Below are 21,228 nucleotides of genomic sequence, written 5' to 3' on the forward strand. Positions count from 1 at the left end.
GAGTGAGCGGAGACCAGCTGTTGCAAAGATACCACCTAACCTAGTAAGAGGACTGCAGGCTACGACCCGGGTAGAAAGAAACTCACTGAGTTTCTCACTGAGCTACCATGGTTATTGCTTCCTGATAGTTTCCAGGTAGCACCCTTCCTTGTACTCTTTATCACTCCGAGGTATGAAGTATCTTCATGCACCGCATACTAAATCTGCACTCTCAGATGTGTTTTGGAGTTACAATTATCTAACCTGCAGGCAACTTAGTTACACCCTTTCTTGGCTATCATCTTTTAAAAAAGTGATTGGCAATTCAGCCAATAAATTCAAGAGAAGTCATATACACATTTTTCCCCTTCTTTTTCTTTTTCCTTTTCCCCTACTTAAAGGGCTTCTACCATTAGCATCCACATGATTATTAAACATGTGCCTCAATCCTTCTACCAATCCTTCCAGCTTCCTAAAAGTTACATAAGGATAGAAATACGAACTGAAAGAAGGGGGCCAATAAGATAACTTCACAGCAATTTCCTTCCAGTCCTCCCTCGCTCTTTGAGAAAGACAGATCTTGTAATTCCAAAGCCAGAGTCATTGCCTAACGGCAATCACATAGCTCGTAAATGACAACCATGCTTTGATAGTTTAAATAGGTAAGCTTATTGATGGTCAAAGTACTCAAGCAAGAGGCAGATACCTTTTTGTCACAGCATTCTCACTTTTGAAACATGTACTTTCACTGATTCTTTTCAGATGCAAAAAAGCTTCACACAATCACTTTTTTCCATTTCAGTGCTGAGAATTACTGGGTATGCACATTTTCTCTCAAGCAAGGTTATCACTCATATGCAACTTTCTTTTTATGGAACGTAATAGACACAATTATTTCAATGAAGTACACACTTAAAGCTAAGTAACACACAAATTTCATTCATCAAATATAATTATTGCTAGAACTAAGGTGTCTGTTTTAACAGCTTTTGAAGCTAAAAGGTTTCCATTCAAAATCTGGATACCTCAACCAGAAATAAAAGATCACATCTTAGATGCAAAGCCGGCATCAGTCAAAACCAGTAACTCCAACATAGACAAGGAACAAAACAGTGCTGTAATAACAGTTATGTTTAATGCAGATCAGAACACACTATGAACAGCTGCCAAAATGTTTAATGATCTATTAAACTGATCTGCTAGAAGTAAGCATATTTTCAGTACTGCCCAGCACCAACATTTGGTATTCAGTACACAGAAATTATTCTTATTCAGAAACCTGAAGCTAGCAATGCCTGGTACAGTGATCGCATTTCTTGGGGATGTTTTAAGTGGTCACAAATGGGAAGCTTCTGCATGCTTTATAGCTACTATCAATGGTTTTATTTTGAAGGTAAACTTTGGCAAAACCAATTTTTGCAACATAAAAAAGCATTTAAAAAGCAAAATATGCTTAGGGGAAAATAATAAAATCAACAACAAACATGAAGCCCATGAACTTATTTCGTTTTCAAAAAAAATTACGTGTTGATAGAAAATACTCAAGTATGTGCTCTCTGACACCGCATTATTGTTCAAAACAGTCCAGGACATACTCCCCCCTCAATTTGAATTGAGCATCATTGCCATTAAGCAGAAGCAGGAATGTATTGCAATGGAATCCTTTCTGCTAAAGTCAGTGCAAAGAATGAGTCAGAGCATAAATCAGCAGGGACAACATTCTTACTCACCTAACTGTTCCTCCTAAAAGGAACTAGCAGTTTTCAGTGTTAATACCTATTTACATATCCTAAATTGAAACTAATCAACTACACTGCATGAGTAGATGACCCATAAAACTATTCACAAGAGGCATTAGTTTAATTTAGGAAATTTTCCTTTTTTCCGCTCTATAAACACTACTATGGCAATTTTCATAGGGAAGTATTGTCAGAAACAGCCACCTCTGCTTTGGGTCATTAAGTACAACTAATTGCCCTCTTGAGTATATTTCTTTCTGTCCTTAATTCAGAGCACCATTAACTGTCGAGAAATGTCAGCCATGGGAACCATTATTACTATTCTAAACCACAAATATGCAAAATGTAAAGAATAAATCTATTTTCTTAGCTCCTTGGAAAAATCATGTTCTCAATTTGTAGATCATGTGAAAGGACTTAGGCAGTTCTAGGTTCACTTCTAGTACTGTCACAATATTCTCCCTTACTTCTAACTCTCTCACTGTTCAATGGTCATTAACCATATTCATGCTGAAGAGCTAACTGAATACTGTAGTACCTAGAACAGTAAACATTGAAAATACTATTTAAAACATAATTGAAAACACATTCTTTTAATTCATAGTCTCCACCTAATTACTAACATACAAGCTGGAAGCTTCCTAAATGCTTGCCTTCTGAAATTTTAAGTGGACCTTTGGATTATACATGCAATCACTACCTCAGTTTGACAAATAAAAATAAAAAAGCATAGCATACCAATCCAGACAGGCTCCCATGAAAAGCAGGAATCAGAAGTCATCTTGTGCTGTTCTGTTCAGCACCTTTCCAAATAACCTGTCAAAAAACAAAAAAAGTTGGTGACATACACACAAGGGAGGACAAGACCAGAATCGCAGAAGTTTTTCCTGTAATAAAACCTTATTTTTATTGGGTGAGGTAGAATATGCCATGTTTCCTAACAAAAGACAGATCACATGCCCCTTTCTTGCAGAAGGTATAGACTTTAGGCACAACTAAGGCATCAACATTTCATCAAGCAAGAGAGATCCTCAGCTATCGCACCTGTGGAGCATAAGAAACTCACCATTTAATATTCACATTTGCCAGGACTGGAGTAACATATTGTTTTAGATCTCATTCATATCCATTTATTTAATCTGTAGACAAGCACACAGAGTTAGCTTCCCTAAGTCGTACTGGATCTATTAAAATACGTGCTTAGTATGTATTTTATCATCAGGATCCTGGTCTTCAGACCCCCAAAGTCTCTCAAAAAAATGTCATTTAAATCCACAGGGTGCTACTGAATATCACAAAAAGGCTGAATAATTTTCCCCAAATGGCAAAGATACCAGCATAACAGTATCAGAAAAACAAAGGGCAAGTAAACGGGTCTTAAGAGGAAGAATAAACTGTGAAAGTTTCACTGCAGGATCTCAGCACTTCCTTTATGTGCTCTTGCACCCAATCAATCATCAGCACACCGCTATTATGCCTCAAGTAGGCCCAGTTTACAGAAATCATTTTAGCTAACATAGCTAAAAAGCTGTATATTTCAGCATGACATACCTGTCGTTAACAGAGAACATAAATTTTCAGTGTAGCTTTTCAATATAGCCTCAGAAGGAAGCCCAAAAATTTCATTGAGCTTTGAAAGCCGTGTTTATGTCACACTAAAAGATCCCAGTGACTTGATTTATTTATGAATATTGTTTATATATAAAAATCAAAAGAACAAAGACACGGGACACAGACACCTTCACATGCCAGTTTTTAAAAGGCTACACAACTTTTAATTTCTGCCAGAAGCAGCTTTTGGAACATCTAATAGTCACCTCCACACTAGAGGAAAAGACGCTGGGATCCTTCAGGAGCAAGTTTCTAAAAAAATGCCATACACAGAGGTTGGAGGACAAACCAGCCAATGAGTTTACAACAACCTTCTACAAGGCAATCAGTAAGAACACACTGTACTTTAAGACCACTCATAATCTCCCGTTTCCTCCAACCATTTCAGTGTGAAATTTCCAGAACCAACTTAACACAGACTTCAAACACCCAAAACATAAGACCCAGTCTGCCAGACCGATGCCTGCTGAGAAATCTGCCTTCTGCAGAACAAACCCATTATCTAGCCACAATGGATGTCAGTGTCTGAAAGATTTTTCTGATAACGTATTAATACAAATTGTTTTCCATTAGCACAAAAATCTTTACATTTATTCCACTGAACAAGGTAGGAAGCAAAAATACAAGTATCAGATTTTGTTATGTATAAAAGAGATAAAATGTAGCCATTAGATTATTACAGACTTTCACTACTTGGTTTGTTCCCTCTTTAGTGAGATAAGTATTAATAAACTGTTAACTTTCCTTCTTAGGCTTCTGAAGTGTCAAAGCAGCAAGTAAGTTTGCAAGCAGTCAGAGAACTGCCAGGGACTAGGACGGATTAAATACAGCAACAACCTGTCAGATCTTCCCACCAGACAAGCACATTCCCTGACATGAGAACCATTTCTTCTCTCTACTCATGCGTTTATAGAAAGTATTTCCAACTCATTAAAAGTATCTTTAAAATAAGTTTAGAAAAGCATCCAAAACATCACCATAAACTAGAAAGTTCTTCAAGCCTCTAAGAAGGGAAACAATAAAAGCACTTTTTCAAAGTAAACCTTGACATTTTTACTAAATTTGAGTACCTTGCAGAGCTTTCTCTTGCACTGGGTAAGATTGCTTTACACAGTTTTCTGTTGGCAATCAGGGGTTAATACTGTTCTCATACGACATTCCTTTTTTCCCTAACCATTATAAACAATTAGTCAGGCTTTTTTTTGTAAAAACTGAGGGTGAAAGCTCTGTAACCCTTCACAATTCTGCAATGAAATCTGAATGCAAGGATTCCTGTACTGGTGAGGAGTTCTACTTGCGGGATTACAGCCTTGATGAGATCAGCTTAGAGCTGGCAGAGCTACTGAGAGGGTAGTCCTCACCCCTTCCTCGTTCGCTCACTCGTTCCTGAACCCAGCTCCCCAGACCTGAAGCAGAAGAGACTGGACTGAAACAGACCCTGGCAAGGAAATTTAAAAGCTTCACATTTCTGACCTGAAGCTGTGAGATGTTGGGGTACAACAGTCAAAGCAAAAGATCTAGATCTGGCTTCTATATACTAAGAAGTATTTACATTCAAAACAGTGCTGTGCTATACACAAGAACAGTGCAAAACTTGGAATTACTGATGATCTTACAGGAATTTGCATCTTATTCTGTCTATTTTGATTCCTCAAACCAGGAACTGTCTTTTCCACAGAACTGAAATAGTGGAACTAAAATCACAAAGACCTTCAACACCATTAAACTTAAAAATATTTCCCAGAAGCATTCAGATTACATTAATCTTTATTACTTTATTGTAATAGTAAAAAAAAAAATAAATTTAAAAAACCATCACATTACATCTTCACAACAGGCAAGAGAAGATCTCAAAAATATTAAATGCTTTCAGCACACCATCGCTTTTCAAATGACTCGTAACTTTTGTTACATACTTTACCAACAGCCCTCTACATCTAGTTTTACCTAGTCCATCACCATTTTTTAGCAAATTCTTTTAACATTTTTTGGGATATTAGAGTCAAACCATGGGCAAAAATAGACTTGAAATACTGAAAGCTTCCATTCTGCACCAAAAAGTCAGTCTATCAGAAAATAGTAGGCAAGTAAAAAAGCCTACTTCAAGTCAGAAAGCTTTAACAGAGTTGTCATAAGGCTATTTTGGCTTTTCAACTAGAGCAACTTCTCTAGTATATTGTCTAATGGAAGACCGAGTTCTGTGAAGATGTTTCACCTTCACATACCATAAGGTAAAGATCTAAAGGCTCCTTGTATTACGTAACTCTTACCTTCTTTGTAGCGCCCAGTACACCCAACATACACTATTGCACTGCTTTCTGCTAAAAACAGGGAAAGATCAATTTTCTTATTTGTCATTAGTTTTGACAACAGCCATTAGCACACAGTCTTCTACCAAAATGCAAGGGCTTACAAAATTCATCTCATAAAAGTGGCAACCCCACCATCAACAGCATTCTATATTAATGGAACTTACTAAACTGCCTCTCCCACAAACATACCTGTTTTTTGGAAAAAAATAAAAAAATAAAAAAAATTCATCTTCTTATGAAAAGATGTAGGGATGCTAATGGAAAAAATGATTAGAATGGTTGAATATGTACTCTTTTCACACAGTGTACTGCCCACAATATGTTCCTGGGATTTGGTTTAGCTCCCAGGGCAAAGTGATCAGCCCTGATGCTGCTTTTCCTACAGGGATTCAGCTCATGCTACGGCCAAATTTTGCTGCTGCCCAAAAGTCTTGCTGCTCTAATACAGGTGTTATGGATCTTACTTCTTCAGACTTCGTTCACAGAGAAGAGATGTTGGTAGCAAGTTAAATGAGGTGACTATTTCAGCAACAGAAATGAGGCTGCTTGCAGCATCCTGCTCTGAGAGTACTTAAAGACTGCAAGGGTAAGATTTACCTTACAACATATATTTATGTATTTGTAATATATGCTTTTCTTATACACATTAATGCTTGTATTTCTATGTATATTTTCAATACTTATTAGCACCTCTAATTAGCACTTCAGTCAAAAATAAACATGTTTAATGCAACAAAATAATCTAAAATCTGTTTTTTTCCCCAGATTTACCCTATACTTTGTTCTTAGTATAAATTCTCTATTAAAAATCCGCTACATGTTACAATAGTAACTTATTTTTCATAACAGAAACTGAGACTAAATAAAGTAACTACTTCCTAACACTTATCCATGTCTTCTAATTGTTTTAACAGCTTCAGAATTATTTTTGTCTCACGCCAGCCAACTGGAATAACACTTTCAAGATGGCAACTGTTTCTGAGAAACAATCCTAGTTAGAAACCTATTCATACTAGAGATAAAAAATAACAGTTAAATTGACAGTTCCCTTTCAGACAATTCTTAGGGAGAGATGACATATTACAGACATTCATACCCTACACAACACAGGCATGAACAATTTCTGTACAGACATGACAGGCAGGGCTTGGAAGACACATTGTGAACAGATAAAAATTGATTAAATTTAAAAGCCAAAAATATTTAAATGAGTCAATCTGGTGATTTTTAAAGCACACTTCTGTTTTAATGTAATACAAGAGAGTACTATTTCAATTTTTTTCCTGTTTGTTTTTTTTTTTTATAACAATGCAAAGCAAACAAATGCGCATCAACTGAAGGATTCAAACCCTTCATAGGAACAGTCTTTAAGTACCTTGTAATTCCCCGTTACTAATAACTTGACAGCTAACTGAAGGGATTTTGCACTACTCAGTGGTTTTGTGCTACTTGGAAACTATTAAACAAATAGTAGGCCAAATCAAATTTCACACGGAAAGATTTATAGCAGTTCCCAGTTCACAAACCTCGTATTTAAGAAAGGCTTGTCACCATGGAAAAGCTTCTTCAGTAATAGAAGCCAGGGATTTTCACACTATTTAAAAAAAATAATTAATGTTAAAAAACAAACACACCCATCAACCCATAATACAACCCCCCCAAAAAACCCAACCCCAAAACCCCACAAAACAAAACAAAAAAACCTAACCAAACCCCAACCCCTCCACCAAAAAAAGAACAAAACCAAAAAATATCAAAAAAAACCAGCCCCAAACCTACAAAGAGAAGCATTACCTTACCAAGAAGAAATCACCCATTAACTCGTGTTGTCTGCCACTTTGGTAGCTCAAGGTCATATTTCCCTACTTACCTGAAAGCTGTTCAAGTATTCTCAATTAACTCATTTTGCAAATACTATCAAAGTGTTTCTTCAGTTACAGAGAAGCTTATTTGGTCTCAATTTCAATATGAAATTGATGCTGAGATCTTTCTGGAATGCATCATCCTGCATGCAGGATAACTAAACAGAACAACAAAGGTAACATATAATTTCTCATTTCATTGCAACTACTCAGCAACTGCTTAAGAATTCAGACCAAGAGACTTGTATCATTTTTTAAGATACTGACACACAAAAAAGCTAGTAACAACTTAAAGTTTATGAGCAAGACTTATAGGAAAACAAGCGTAACGCTGTCCACCTTGAGAGATCAGAAAATGAAGCCTTTGCCTCTGTGTTCTCTATAAACCTCTTTATAAACCCTAAAATACCATTGATGTTGAAATTAACATTATTCAGCACAAGACAGCAAAAAGAACACCTACAAAATCAGAAGTGACGCTTCTGTATTTCTAAGACAGGAGAAAAAGAGAAGTTTAAAAAAAGAATTTCAAACAACTGGGGAAGGTTTGCAGAGAGTTTTAAAGGACCCCGTATCAGGATACTACAAAAGACATATTGATTGTCAATAAAAATATAACTTTAAATCAGTCCCAAAGAAAGGCAGAAAAGTTAAGTATTTCTGTCTAATCTTTAGGTTAATTTCTCTTTATTTCTATCAATACCACTTTTCTACTCTGGCTGTAATAGTCAAGCTTGTGGTAACAGCTCCTTTACACTCCCCAGAGCTGCTGAAAATAACTTCTATAGAATTTTTTGCCTACCTAATCTTATTGTTTTTTCCATTGAAAAACTTGTTGAATTTAACATATTTCTGCAAAACCTCTACATCATTATTATTATTTTGTTTACACAAAAAGAGGCACTTTAGCCAGGTGTGCTGGAACAAGTATTGCTATGGTATGGTACATTTAATTCAGTTCCCTCCAAATATTTCTTATCCAGGCTCAACCAATTGTCCAAGAGCCACAATGAATCCTTCAGAACATTTTCATGCAGCTCCTGTCTTCCTTCTACTATCCTTCCCTATGGGCACTCTGCAACAACGGTTAATCTGATGTAGGGCATGATCTTTGTTGCCAGCTTTCTCATGGGTCCTATAGCTCCTTCCACCACATAACAGGCTCACAGTTTGTCAGAAGATGAGAAAGTGACTTTTAGGAAAAGTGCAAGGCATCCTTCGGGGAGCAAACAGCCACCACAACAATTAAAATGGCTCAATCCTAAAGTCTCTCAGCGAAGGCGCAATTACAGATGGAAAGTACGCGCTGTGACAGCCACAGTCTGCTCCTGGCTAACGTTTCCAGTGACAAGGCAGTGGCAGATCCTGATCTGTATATAGACTGACAGTTCTGACATCAATGCAATAAATCCAGTCATAGGACAAACATGGAGGGAAACGTTATAGTGCACAATGCCATCTCCACAACGACCTCTTTTGCCTACCTGGCTGAAAAGACCAGAAACAATTCTCTCCAATGTACTCTAAAGAACAGTTTAAACACTGCATGTTGAAGAGGTTTAACGCTGCTAGAACAATGACTCATTTTCCAGAGTATGTTTTACTGAAAACAGTTTAATTTCAACTCAGAAAACACATAATGGCCATTCTACTGACCAACTCTCTCTATATTACATACTTCTTTGGCCTTCCATTTCATATTTAGCTCACAACCTGTCTTTGAAAATGGTAAGAACTTGCCAAGCAGTCTTACAAATGACCTTTCCAGATCTCCTTTTTGTTACAGAAGTAGCTATGAAGCTCCGAGAGGCTCAACCGTTGCCTGTTCTCCTCCCAGCCCACTTTTACTCCTTTTCTTCTTAAGCAAACAGAGCCTGTGAAACTCATGCGTATTCGGTCCAAGGCAGTCATTCTGAGCAGATATGCCCCACAAATAATATGTCTGAAGAAAGTTATAACCGCTTGCCTGTATGGTTGAATTCGCACTCTTGTATGCATGGGATACAACTTCAAAACAGCAGAGCAGACTCCTGTGTTGGGTTTTTGCGTTGCCCTTCACTATCTACCTACCTGCTATCACCAGGTTTTTTTGGAAGTGGGTGCCATTCTAAGTATACCATATCTAGATACAGACTAGTCATTCCTCTTATCTTAAACCACAACTCACACAATGCTGAGAACATGGATACCATTACCTTCTTTGGTATTTCAGTTTCCAAGCCCATCAAGATGCAAAGGGACTTTAACTGCAGGAACACAAGGCACTTAAAAGCAAAACAAGCAGTGTGAAATAAGCACGTTACTTTTGCATCGGTGAGCTTAGAAGGTCCACATCCTATCCATATGCTTTTAAAAGTCTGAGGTCTGCAGGTAAATCTGGCTATTCAGAACCCTTCCTGCCTTCTCCTTGTCCCATCCAGTCAGTCCAACACTAGTGGTTGCTGTCTGTCCTCTGGGCTCAGCTTACTTAAGTCTTGATCCCTATAGCCACATGCTTAGCTAGAATGGCTCAGATAAAATAATCCTGGCATATCAATCAATAATCCTAGTTTGGAATCCTGATACGTTTTCAGCAAAAGCATTAGAAAAAAGAGCCAAAGTCTTTTCTTGGGCAGAGCAACTATCAAAACCACAATTCAATTCACTTGCTCTGAGCAACTTCACATATGTAAATCAGACAGGTATAACGTAGACTTTAAACAGGTTATACAGTAAGTTCAAAACCTGTAACTTCACAAGGTCCGTAACAGCTGTATCCTTTCCCATGTACTTTGAAGAATCTCAGCTTGCTTCCTAGTCCCAGTTTTTCAGTAGGACCATACTCCTGCCAGGTCCTTGTTACACCTTTATCCACTGAGCGGTAGCTTTAATGATTATTTTAGTATCTGTTTTACTGTACAGCTTTTGTCCATTTTCTAATTTTAACAGCAAATTTTTGTTCAGTGACCCACATACCAGGTAGTCTGGTTGAGAAGTTAAGGTACCCTTTGTAAATACTAACAAAGCAATAAAAATTAATGAACCATAAAATACAGGAAATTAACTTCTCATTGCATCATCAATTTATCTACCCACCTAAACGAGTTTAAAATACCAGCTTCAAGCAGTCTGATGTTCTAAGGACACTTAGCTGCCACTTCATTTATAGTCTGTTTCCTTAGCAACACTATAATCCATCTGGCTGCAGAAACCTAAATTCCCAAACCATATCCTCCTGTACACCGGAAACAGGCTCAAAAACATTTATATTTTAAACAGCATATAGTCATCATAATTTGTGAGTGTATAAATGAATCCGGAAAAGCAATAATGTTCTTACACACACACGCAAACTCTCCCTGCTCTAGCTTGAATATGATTCACGTACAGAGAATGGCACACGGACTTTAAACTTCTACGTGTTGCGTCAAGAAAGAAATGCTTTTGTAACAGTTGTAAGTAAAGCTGCTGAAGACCTAAGTCCTGGCTCTGAGAGGGAGAGATCTTGTATATCATCTTCCACCAAGAGTTTCAGAAATGAAAACATCTCTCTCATGTTTATTGCACCATGCCCTGCTGAAGGAGCCTTCAGAACTGCACATGGTCAATCTGTTCTCTTAAGACATTTCTAAGAGAAATTATTTGAAAGACAGGAAATACAACACTATTAACGGCAGCCAGAAACACCCATCAAAAGTTAATCATGTTACAAAGTAGAGCCTCTTGTCTTAAAAATACTTACTCTTCAGGTTTTTTAATCTAAAACTATAAATAGTCTGTGCAAACTAAAATAAAAATCCAGTCCCCACCAGCAACATCTAAACATAGTTAAGAGCATAAAAATCACAAATTGAAAACGTTCAGGAAAGCCCGTTCAGAGACTGGAAGGTTAACTAGAAGTTCCCCAACGCCATAGCCAAGCTAAGATGAAACTAGGTAAAATCAGGCCCTGTACCACCAGGATGAATGGATACAACGTAAAATGCCAGAATGCATCTTAATCGTACACCCTTTTTGCACAAATTTGGCAACTCCAACCTGGCAGGAGGAAATTCAGTTCTTATCCAACAGGCGAATTAATCAGCTGGTGTAGAGCAGAGCAACCTCCTCATCGCCTACATCTCAAAAGATCCACCAACAACAAGCCAGTCTTTAATCCACAGAATGATTTTGCCATGCAGTGAACCGTTTCAGTGATAAACCTACATAGCTTTGCCTGACTCCACCGCACAGCAGTGGCACATGAGTCTGTATTGCCTGACTTGCTGATAGAAACTGAAGAGAGATTTGAGCTTGCATAAATCAGGAGTCTCCTCAGGCAAGGCATCAAGCAGTGTTTCTCACTGCTATTCACTGGCTAGAATCCCTTTAGGAACTACTTAATACAGTAGCACTTACTCTAGACACCTGATGCTTCCTTCAAACAAGCCCCACCTGGCCATCGACTACAACCAACATTTTTCAGATGCTATGGTGATGGCTGGTTCCAAGAAAGCAGCAGGCTGACTATATCAGAAAGAAGCAATTTTTCAAGTCTTTCCTTTCAGGTGAAGGAAGAAATGGGTCAAATTCACAAATGCTAATCTAAAATCACTTCTGCGTTCAACCATACATATGTTATATAGGTGATCCCAGCAAGTTCTCAGGGAACAGGCTGTTAATCAACTGATACATACATCTATTTTGGAAAACATTTTCAAAGAATGAGTTTAATCTTTTTCATAAAGCAGATGACAGCTCTTTGAAATACTTGGAAGACAGTGGTGTTGCAGTCCCCAGACTGGCTGAGTAGTGAACTTGGTAGGCCTTTCGGCCAACGTCTGGCAACTCTAGTAAATACCCATCAAAATGAAGCCCCAACTCAAGACCTTAATGGAGTCTGTTTGTTTATTACCATCTGGTTTTACACACACACACACACACACTTTCTTCCTACTAGGACTGAGACTGATGTCACCTAATTTCAACGCAGCTTTGAGGTAATCACATAAGCTTACTCAGCAGTCAGACAGAACATGCATTTCTGGAAAGGAAATTCATCTAAACAGTTTCAGATATCTATTTTCATTATTTTGTTTCTTAAAAGTACTGTATATCAACTCCACACCTTTACGTATCTATACGGCATACGTCTGTACTGCCTGAACAATCCAGTCAGATGCTTGCTTCTATGTAAGAGCTGCATAACGCTTTACGAGCGCACTCCACGATCCTGTAGTTTCAGAAAACTACAGAAATTGCCCTGTCAATGCCTGACACCAACCTACCCCAGAAGAAATTCACCAGGCCCCCCCTCTTCCTGGAGTTAGATGCTGGGATCCTCAGTATGCTCTGGAGTTTGCCAGGAGGCCATGAAACACCATAATGGAATTGAGATCATCCAATTGAGGAAGACCTCATTGTTTTAGAACCATCTTGAAAAATCACCAAAGTGACTGGTCAGCCCCTTAGCTAATGCCTAATTTGTATTCATTTATATTGGCATCACATAAAGAAGAATCCAATTAATTATTTGAATAGCTGCATACCCAGGAACAGAGGTGGACTTTGAAAACAATGGAGAGAACAGAGAGAATATAAAAGGGATATTACATCTTCAGCCTTGCTGATAATCACTCAAAGTGTATCACCATATTGCCAGTGTACTGTGGAAACGCTTTTTCAAGTCTATCATCTGTGCTGGCCTTGAAAACATACATTTAGTCCAGTTCACTTGGATCTAGCAGTTTAACAGCAGAGTGGCATTACCTGAGATTTCATGCTTTGATTTCATATTTCCAGAAAAGATGAATTCAGTCGGAACTTGCCTTCTTATTTAAGCGAAATGAAGGGAAAGGGGAAGGAAAAGATGCTTAACTCAGTCAGCAAATGCACTCAGCCCTGTCCCTATCCTCATAATAAATGCAATGGAAATTTCTTATGGCAGATGCGGATGTCCTGATACCAGTAAGGCATAGTATAGCCTCTCCCTTTTATAAAAACTCTGAACAGCGTTTATAAAACAGCGCCTTTATGAGTCAGTATTAAATATTGCCAAATTTCTTTCAAATGTCACCTCCTTATCATAAATGACACGCTTGGAGCCTGAGCAGACATGCTGAATGAATTCAGTAGCGTGAAGGATGGAATTAACTTCTCAACTGTACCAACTCATGAACCCTTCACATCAGAAATAAGGCAAGAGGTGGGAGGCCTCACTGGTACTCAGTTGATTTTGCTCCAAAAAGAAACAGGTAGTTCCTCTCCAGGCCACACACAAACCTTTCCAGAGTACTCAACACAAGCATACAAAGGTCTGGGGTACCGGTGTGCATGTGTACATTGTTGAGAGAATGGAAGTGCAAACACAGCACGCATATTCCTTCAACATTTCATGGCACATCTTTGGCTAGGTGGGGGATGTTTGGATTTTGGTTTGGAATTTTTTTTACTTTATTTCTTAAAATTGTTTTGGTAGTAAGACATAGCACAGGAAATTTGGATACAAATACAATTTGAGATCATTATCTCTGCTTTGGAATTTATATATGCAAAAGCATATACACATACAGTTAAGTGATACAGGAAATCAAAATATCATTAATACCTTACACGCATGTACTTCTAAACACATCCAGAAATATCATGTAACAATCCAGAAAAATGCCTAGAGAAAATTCAGAAGTGACAACTGACAAAGAAGTCTAAATCAAAATGATCAAGTAACAAAAGGATTGTTATTACCTACTGAAGATAAGAATTTAATCAACGTATAATATCATGTGTTTTCAAACTGCTTTTCAAGTCTTTGTTACAAAAAAAAGTCATCTCTATTTTTCACAAGATATCATACTCTTCTATCATTACACACAATGAACCTTGTACAATCCTTTGAAAGGGATAATTTTGTGAATTGTGCTACTCATGCAGAAAACTTGCAGCAATAACCACTTCTAAGTAGTATCACGTTTCAAAGGTCTAACTAAGCTTTAGAAAGACAGAATTACTGTTTTGCAATTTGCATTAAAAATACATGCTTTTTCTCCCACTTTGTTGCAAAGTTTCCCCCTTGAGCTCAAAGCAATCCAAACTGACACCTCTTGTTTGTGACCTTTTCCTATCACTTTTTTCCCTTTTCCTGTTTTTAAAATTATAAGATATCTTGTACAAGATAGCAAGGTAATGAAAATATTTAACATTCCTAAAGAGCTGAGATGATATAGGGATGAACAGAACCACAGAGGAAACACTCATTGAAGTTAATTATTAAGCATTCAGAATGGATTGTAAATAAAGCATGTGACCATATATTGAATAATGACAAGAAAATAAAGGACTGCAAAGGTGCTCACTAAGGATTAACCTTGCCTAAATGTAGCTGTCCTAAAAGCTGGATAGCAAAGCTAATAGAGCCATTGAGACTCTCATTAGATACAAAGCAGAGAGTTTGCTAATTACTAAGCAAGTAATTCAGCTATAGGTGGGATAAACCACTTTCCAGACAAGCTTATTCTTCTTCATTGACTGTGCCTGGAGGGCTAGTTGAGAATACCTCCGTGTCACCATAGTCCTCTGGAGATTATTCTAACAGATTCCTGAAAGGTAGCCTGCTGCCAGCGGGTTTAAATTTGCTATGCAGGGGTCCATACACCTAATGAGGTTGAAGAAATGAAATCACAGGACAAGATAGCTAGCTTTCAGAAGCTCAAACTGAAGATTTAGAGTTGCCTCCTAAATCACCAGCATCCATTCATCGCACCTAATAAGGCAGACACCTGCTGGAAAATACAATGCATGATCATGTGGGAGAAAAAAAAGGAGAAATTTCAAACATCTTACCTGTTTCAAAAAGCAAGACCAGCAAAATATTTTTATTTTGCAGACATTTAAAAAAAAAAAAAGTTATTCAACAGATTTGATCAGCATAATATTGAATAAGGTATGCAAGACTGGCTGGAAAAGAATTGGGTTTTATATGTTTGGCAAAAGTTATATATATTCCTGACAGAAAGCATGTTATTAAGCATTTGAAAAAAATCCACTGTTTTGAATGATTCTTCTTGGAGGTTCACAGCAAAGGATGAAGGACAATGCACACAAGCTACAGTATGGGTAACTGATTTAGCCTTAGGAAAAAAGAATTCATAGTGAGAGTAGTCAAACACTGGAACAGGTTAGTCACAGAGGATGCCAAATCTCCATCCTTGAGGATATTCAAAACTTAGGTGGACATGACCCTGAGCAACCTCACTTAACTTTCAGTCTGGCTCAGTGCTGAGCAGAGTGATGGCCCATGTGACCTCCTGAGGTTGCTTCCAGTCTCAATTATTCTGCAGTTCTACACTCCCGTCTCAGCCCACTTTGGCTACAACAGTGATTATTCCTTCACCACAGCCTGTTAAATCCAACCATGGGAATCTGAAAGCCTCTTTCCCCTTTGCTTTCTTGACCTGATCTGCTTGGCTAGCTGATCTGACTGATGCAACTAGAGGGCTGCAAACCAGGTTAGGATAAAATATTCTAACTGGCCAACTAAATGACCAGCAACTAGAAATTATACATAAAGCAACTACGAGAAGGATCTGGCAGAAAAATGCAGGAAGCAGCTGGGCAATAAGACGGCCCAGAAGAAACAGGTCAGTAAAATATTGCAGGGAAAACAACATCACCAGACAGCATTGGCCTGTGTACAACAGAATGGAAACTAAGCCTTGAAGTCTCCCCATCCTCCATAAGTCAGCTATATTATATTACATAAAAATTATGAGATAATGTGAGTCATTCAATAATCCATGCATAAAGCATGCTATTTCCCTTTCCCTTCACTGTCAATCCGTTTATGGATCATGACCTACTACTACAGCTCAGACAGTTATAGCCTCAACTGGTATTTACAGGTTCTAACTCTGCTAAGGACCTAAGAAATTATCAAAGATACCTCAGGGGAAAAAAAAAATATTCATTTTGCTTCCATTTGCTTTAGGGATAAAAAAAATGCACTGGGAAAGTTACACACCCAAAAACTATATTAAAAAACTAATGCTATTAAAGTTTGAATGTCAAGCTCTTAAGACTTGAGAAGTAGCAGTTATAAAACTGCAATTAAACACTATGACATAGGCTTTAAACAACACGACTAAATACTACTTATCCACACAGAATCCAGCTTCCTTTAGAAGGCCCGTTGCTCACCAAAACGAACTGTTCAAAACCTTGCTTTCTCCACAATTATTGTGTGTCACCATGTCATATTTAATCAACACAATTCAAACAGTGCTTTAGTAACTCCGAGGAGGAGAAAAATCAAGAGAGACACAAAAATCATAACCATCTACTAATTTTTGTTGCCCAATTTGAGATGCTAAGTGCTCTGAAGAAAAAAAACCCAAGCAGATCCTAGATGGTATAGAGCACAGCTCCCAAAGGCCACATCATCACCACTTCAAAGCTTTAAATTTCCAGACACTTCTGTGCTTATGTGGTCTTAATATTCTTTTAAACACAGTTTGTGTATAATACACATCTAGATAGAGGTAAATTAGGTTACAGTTATGCAAGAGGGTTTTCTAAGTGCTATTCAAACCAGCGGGACTTCTCAGACATGTGCCTAAGTGTAAATACACCTTACTGAATCAGTGCTTTTACATACAGGTAGAAGAAAAGGATAGTTCACCTTTCTGCTAAAGTAACACTGAGACATTTCAATGTGTAAGATTTGTATTTCATGAGGTTTTATTCAAATGAAATTGATTGGAATTTCACTGATACAAGCTGCCTGCTCAGAAAAGTACTTTAAAGCCTTTACCAAGTTCCATCATATACATAAGGTTTAGGTAAGTATTAAGCATTATCCTCAACTGAAAATGAGGTGACTAAACTTTTCTATTTCAGTTCAAACTGTGCTGCTAGCTAGGTTAGAAAAATTTTGGCTGCCAGCAAATATAGAGAAAAAAATACACCGTTCTATTAAAGTATTTTACATGTCTGTGAGAGGCAGTGCGACCCAACAGATCAATTTTCAATCTCAGATTTTACTTCTGGATCCTACAACTAGGATTCCTTAGATCGTTGCATTTCCTCTTGCCCCAGTTCCCTCATCTGTAACAATTAATTCTGATATCTTCTAGAATTGCTTTAAAATTTATTTATGAGACTAGTATGTGAGATTAGCTGTACATATTGATACTCAAAATGCAAGCACAGCATAAAGTACAATGCACATGCACAGTTTCATTATTGAACTGAACAGTGAGATACTGCAAAAATGTCAACCAAAACACACACATCCAGAAATGTTACGAAGTACACTGACTTTATTAGTTTAAGTGACAAAAAAAAGACAGTAAGGATGGTGGCAGTCCATAATGATTTATTTTAAACATCTATTCTAATAATTTTAACAGGCTAGTAACCTCTCCAGGCATCTAGAAGTAAATAATCTTCACGGCACTAAAAAAAATACTTGCTCTGCCCAACTTGCTACTTGGAGCAAAATAATTAAGAAAGCAAAACAACATGAGAATGCAGGCCATGGAGCTCACACCTAGCCATCAGCATCGGTTATGGGTATGCACTGCTCTGGAAGTACATTCCCAGACAAGCAGAACAAGTCATGTAAGCCTTTCCCTATTTACCCCTCCCGTATAGGCAAGTGGGAGAGCCACCAAGCCTTCACCTACTTCCTCTTCACCCACCTGCACAAGTGGAGAAGAAAGCAGCCCTGACAACTCTAAGCAGCTGACTATGAAAAGCAGCTTTTTATAGTGCCAGAGATACCCAGTGCAGGAAAACTAGATCACTATGACTGAGCACAGAGTTAAAAGAGGCTACTTACACTGTTACTGATAGACTATGCTCGCACTAGTAAATCAAGCAATGCCAGAAGCCATTCCTGGGAAACGAAACGCAGTCACGCAGACTGCTGAACTGCTACAGACCGGCACAACATCCTTCTAACCCAGGCCAGCTACAGCTCTCCCATGCAATTCTGAGGCACGATGTTGCATTTAACACAGGCCAGGAGGCAGTCCCAACTAGGAGCTTGTATTCAGCTACCCCATTCTGGAAGGCAGGAGTTTAGCAGCACTGACAAGTGCTAATCCGTGCCAGTTGGCTTCAGGACCAGAAAGCAGTCTTGAGTGTATTTAATTAACTGGTAAAGAAGAGGTCATACCCTCTCCTAGGCTTTATCTGCTATTATTCTTAGAGAAAGACTTTGTAAGTGTCAAATGCAATGAAGCATACAAGCATAGCCTGATCAGCACCACCTGACAAAAGTCATCTACACAATGTAGTATACAAGAAGAAAATTAGAAATTAGTAGAGCTCTTCTTGGCTTCTTCCTGTTCCCTCTGAGCAGGCAGACCTTGCATATCATCAACTAATATTCACAGTCTCATTTATTTTCTCACTAAAAAAAAATCTTCTATAGATTTATAATACTCTTTTATAGTAAGGCTACTCTAATAAATGAGTCATGCAAAATAGTGTAAGAAGTTCAGTTTTTAAGGGCTGATCATCTGGCAGTAAATATTTCAAATTAGTTATTTAGAAATTATTACTAAGTACGAAACCTGCTTCTGTAGACTAAGAATATAATTACTAGTAAGTCTCATGTTATCCTGGAAACATAGCTACAACGATGTTGGCAAATACGTTTTCACAATAGATAACTGTGCAAAAACAACTGTAAAAATACATTTGACAACTGACACTACAAGGCTATTCTGTGTTATCATACCCTTTGAAATCTCTTTCCAGTTTCAGATATCTAGAAATGGCCATTTAAAACTTCCGCTTTCATAATCCAGTGCCTCCGCCACCTTTGCTGTAGTGTTAGAAAGCATAAGATGTCCCACAGAAAATGCATTCTACAAAAGCCATTTGGCACTGTTTAAGCATTCGTGTTTTCAGTAAGGATAAAGAATTTTATTTAACAACCCACTTGGGCACAGATCTAACTTGCTAGCTATACCTAGGTTTAAAATATGTATGTTGCTTCCATCTATGCAAATCCACCGTTTTCTTGGAAAAGTGTTTTCACTGATTTACAATGAAAACTTCATGATTTTTTTAGCATATATGTGATATATATTAGGCTGCATTGTACAACCTTACTTTTAAAACCTGAGCGTGAAGAAAACCGTGTGGAAAACCCAAATAAAAATTACATACTCGTTTAAGTAGGTGAAAAACAATTGGTATTTTTTAAGTGAGGCACTTCTTTTTTCCCAGGAGCGACTCCGCACATCAGGAGCCACATGCACACCGCACCAGGCACCGGCAGGTTCTCCCCGACCGGGAGTTTTGCACACTCGGAGTCCGAGGAGCAGATGACTGAGCGCTGCCAGACCCCCCTACCGGAGCGTCCCGCCCCAGGGAGCGAGGGGCGCCCGCAGCCCCGGTGACGGGCGAGGTGGAATTCGGCTGGGGCGCTCCGGGGAGCGGGGCCAGCTCGCGGGGGTCAGGCGCAGCCCGGAAGCCGCCCCCCCCGCCGCCCCCGGCCCCCCGCCGCCGCAGGACACCGCCACCGGCACCCCGCGGCCCCGCCCGCCGCACGGCCAGGGGACGCGGCCAAGCGCTCCCGCGGGGCTGGCTGCGCTCCCGCCCCCGGGCCCCGCTCTGCCCCCGGGCCCCGCCCGCCGCCGCCTCCCCTCAGCCGCCGCGGAGCCCGCGCGCCGCTGACCGTTGCCCGCCAAGGGCTCCGGCAGCGCCGCCGCCGGGAGAGGGGGCGCCGGGCCGCCCTGGGCCCGCGCAGCCTGCGCGGGGCGCCGATCCCCGAACCGGCCTAGCCCGCGGGCACGGACTCCCCGCGTCCCCCCCGGGGATGCAGCTCCCTCCCGGCCCTGGGACCCCGGCTGGGGGAACCGGCGCGACGGTGCGGGGCTCTCAGCGGTCCCCGCTGCAACTGTGCCCCCTCCTGCCGCCCGGACCCCCGCCCCCCTCGGATCAGGGGCGGCTGCACCCAGCGCCGCGGAACTGCCGCCGGCGAACCCAGCGCTGGCCGCGGCGCAACGCCTCCGCCTCGCCTCGCCTCACCTCACGGCGTGGCCGGTGCCCTGCGGAGCCCAGCGCAGCACAAGCCCGGCCTGAGCCCAACCCTCCGGGAAGTTTCCTGCCATCGCGGCGGCCGGGGAAAACAACAGCTTCAAAGCCAGGAGCCGGAGCAAGAGGAAGGGCAGCGCGAGCAGAAAAGTGAGGGGCATCGCTCGCCCGCCGCGCCGCTGCCGTCGGCGGCCGACCCCCGCGGAGGGCAGCCCGCTCAGCGCCGCCTCCCCATTCGCTTCGGCGGCGGCAGCGCCGCGGAACCGCCGGGCCGAGGAGCAGGCAGGCGAGCCGCCGCCTCCCGCCTGCCGGCAGCCTCCCCGGGCCGCCCGTCCCGCTCGCCGCAGCGCCGCCGAACCCCGCCCGCGCCCCCGCCCGCCCGCGCGGCGGCTCCGCCTCCCGGGGGCGCGCGCAGGCTCCGGCCGAGCGGCTCCTGCGGCCCCCGGCGGCGGCGGGCGCTCCCGGGGGGCGGCCGCCGAGCCCTGCGCCCCGCACCGGCGGCCGGAGGGGCGGCGGAGGGCGGCTCGGCTGCGCTGCGACCCGCCACCCGTTCCTCGGCGCCAAGTGTCGCGCAGGCTGTGCCTGCAGAGTTGGAGACGCCTCGTTAAGATCCAGGTAGAAGAGATGCGGAAGGCAGGGCGAGCAAGTGCGAAGGAGCCCCCAGCCTCCCGCCAGGCAGGGACGTCAGCGTGGTATGTGCTCGGTGGTATTGCTGCCCTCGTG

The 21,228-nt window shown here is 40.7% G+C and overlaps 1 protein-coding gene across 5 annotated transcripts in view; it reads right to left on the reverse strand.

Annotated features, from left to right (window-relative positions):
• GPR63 (G protein-coupled receptor 63) overlaps positions 1-20,893 on the reverse strand; it is a 32,044-nt gene extending 11,151 nt beyond the window's left edge. For 2 of the 5 annotated variants that reach the window (XM_055809449.1, XM_055809447.1), the window contains exons 1-2: positions 20,500-20,891; positions 2,457-2,534 (exon numbers count right to left, since the gene is read on the reverse strand). Coding sequence is in view for 1 of the 5 variants with exons in the window: in XM_055809451.1 (XP_055665426.1) it covers positions 2,457-2,499 (43 nt within the window). In the remaining 4 variants the exon portion in view is untranslated. Of the gene's footprint in view, positions 1-2,456; positions 2,535-20,499 lie in introns of all 5 variants that reach the window. The other 3 variants (XM_055809451.1, XM_055809448.1, XM_055809450.1) reach the window with 3 other exon arrangements.
• Positions 20,894-21,228: the final 335 nt, after the last annotated feature.

The sequence above is a fragment of the Falco peregrinus genome, chromosome 7 (genome assembly GCF_023634155.1).
Source record: "Falco peregrinus isolate bFalPer1 chromosome 7, bFalPer1.pri, whole genome shotgun sequence".
Classification (NCBI taxonomy): Eukaryota; Metazoa; Chordata; class Aves; order Falconiformes; family Falconidae; genus Falco; species Falco peregrinus.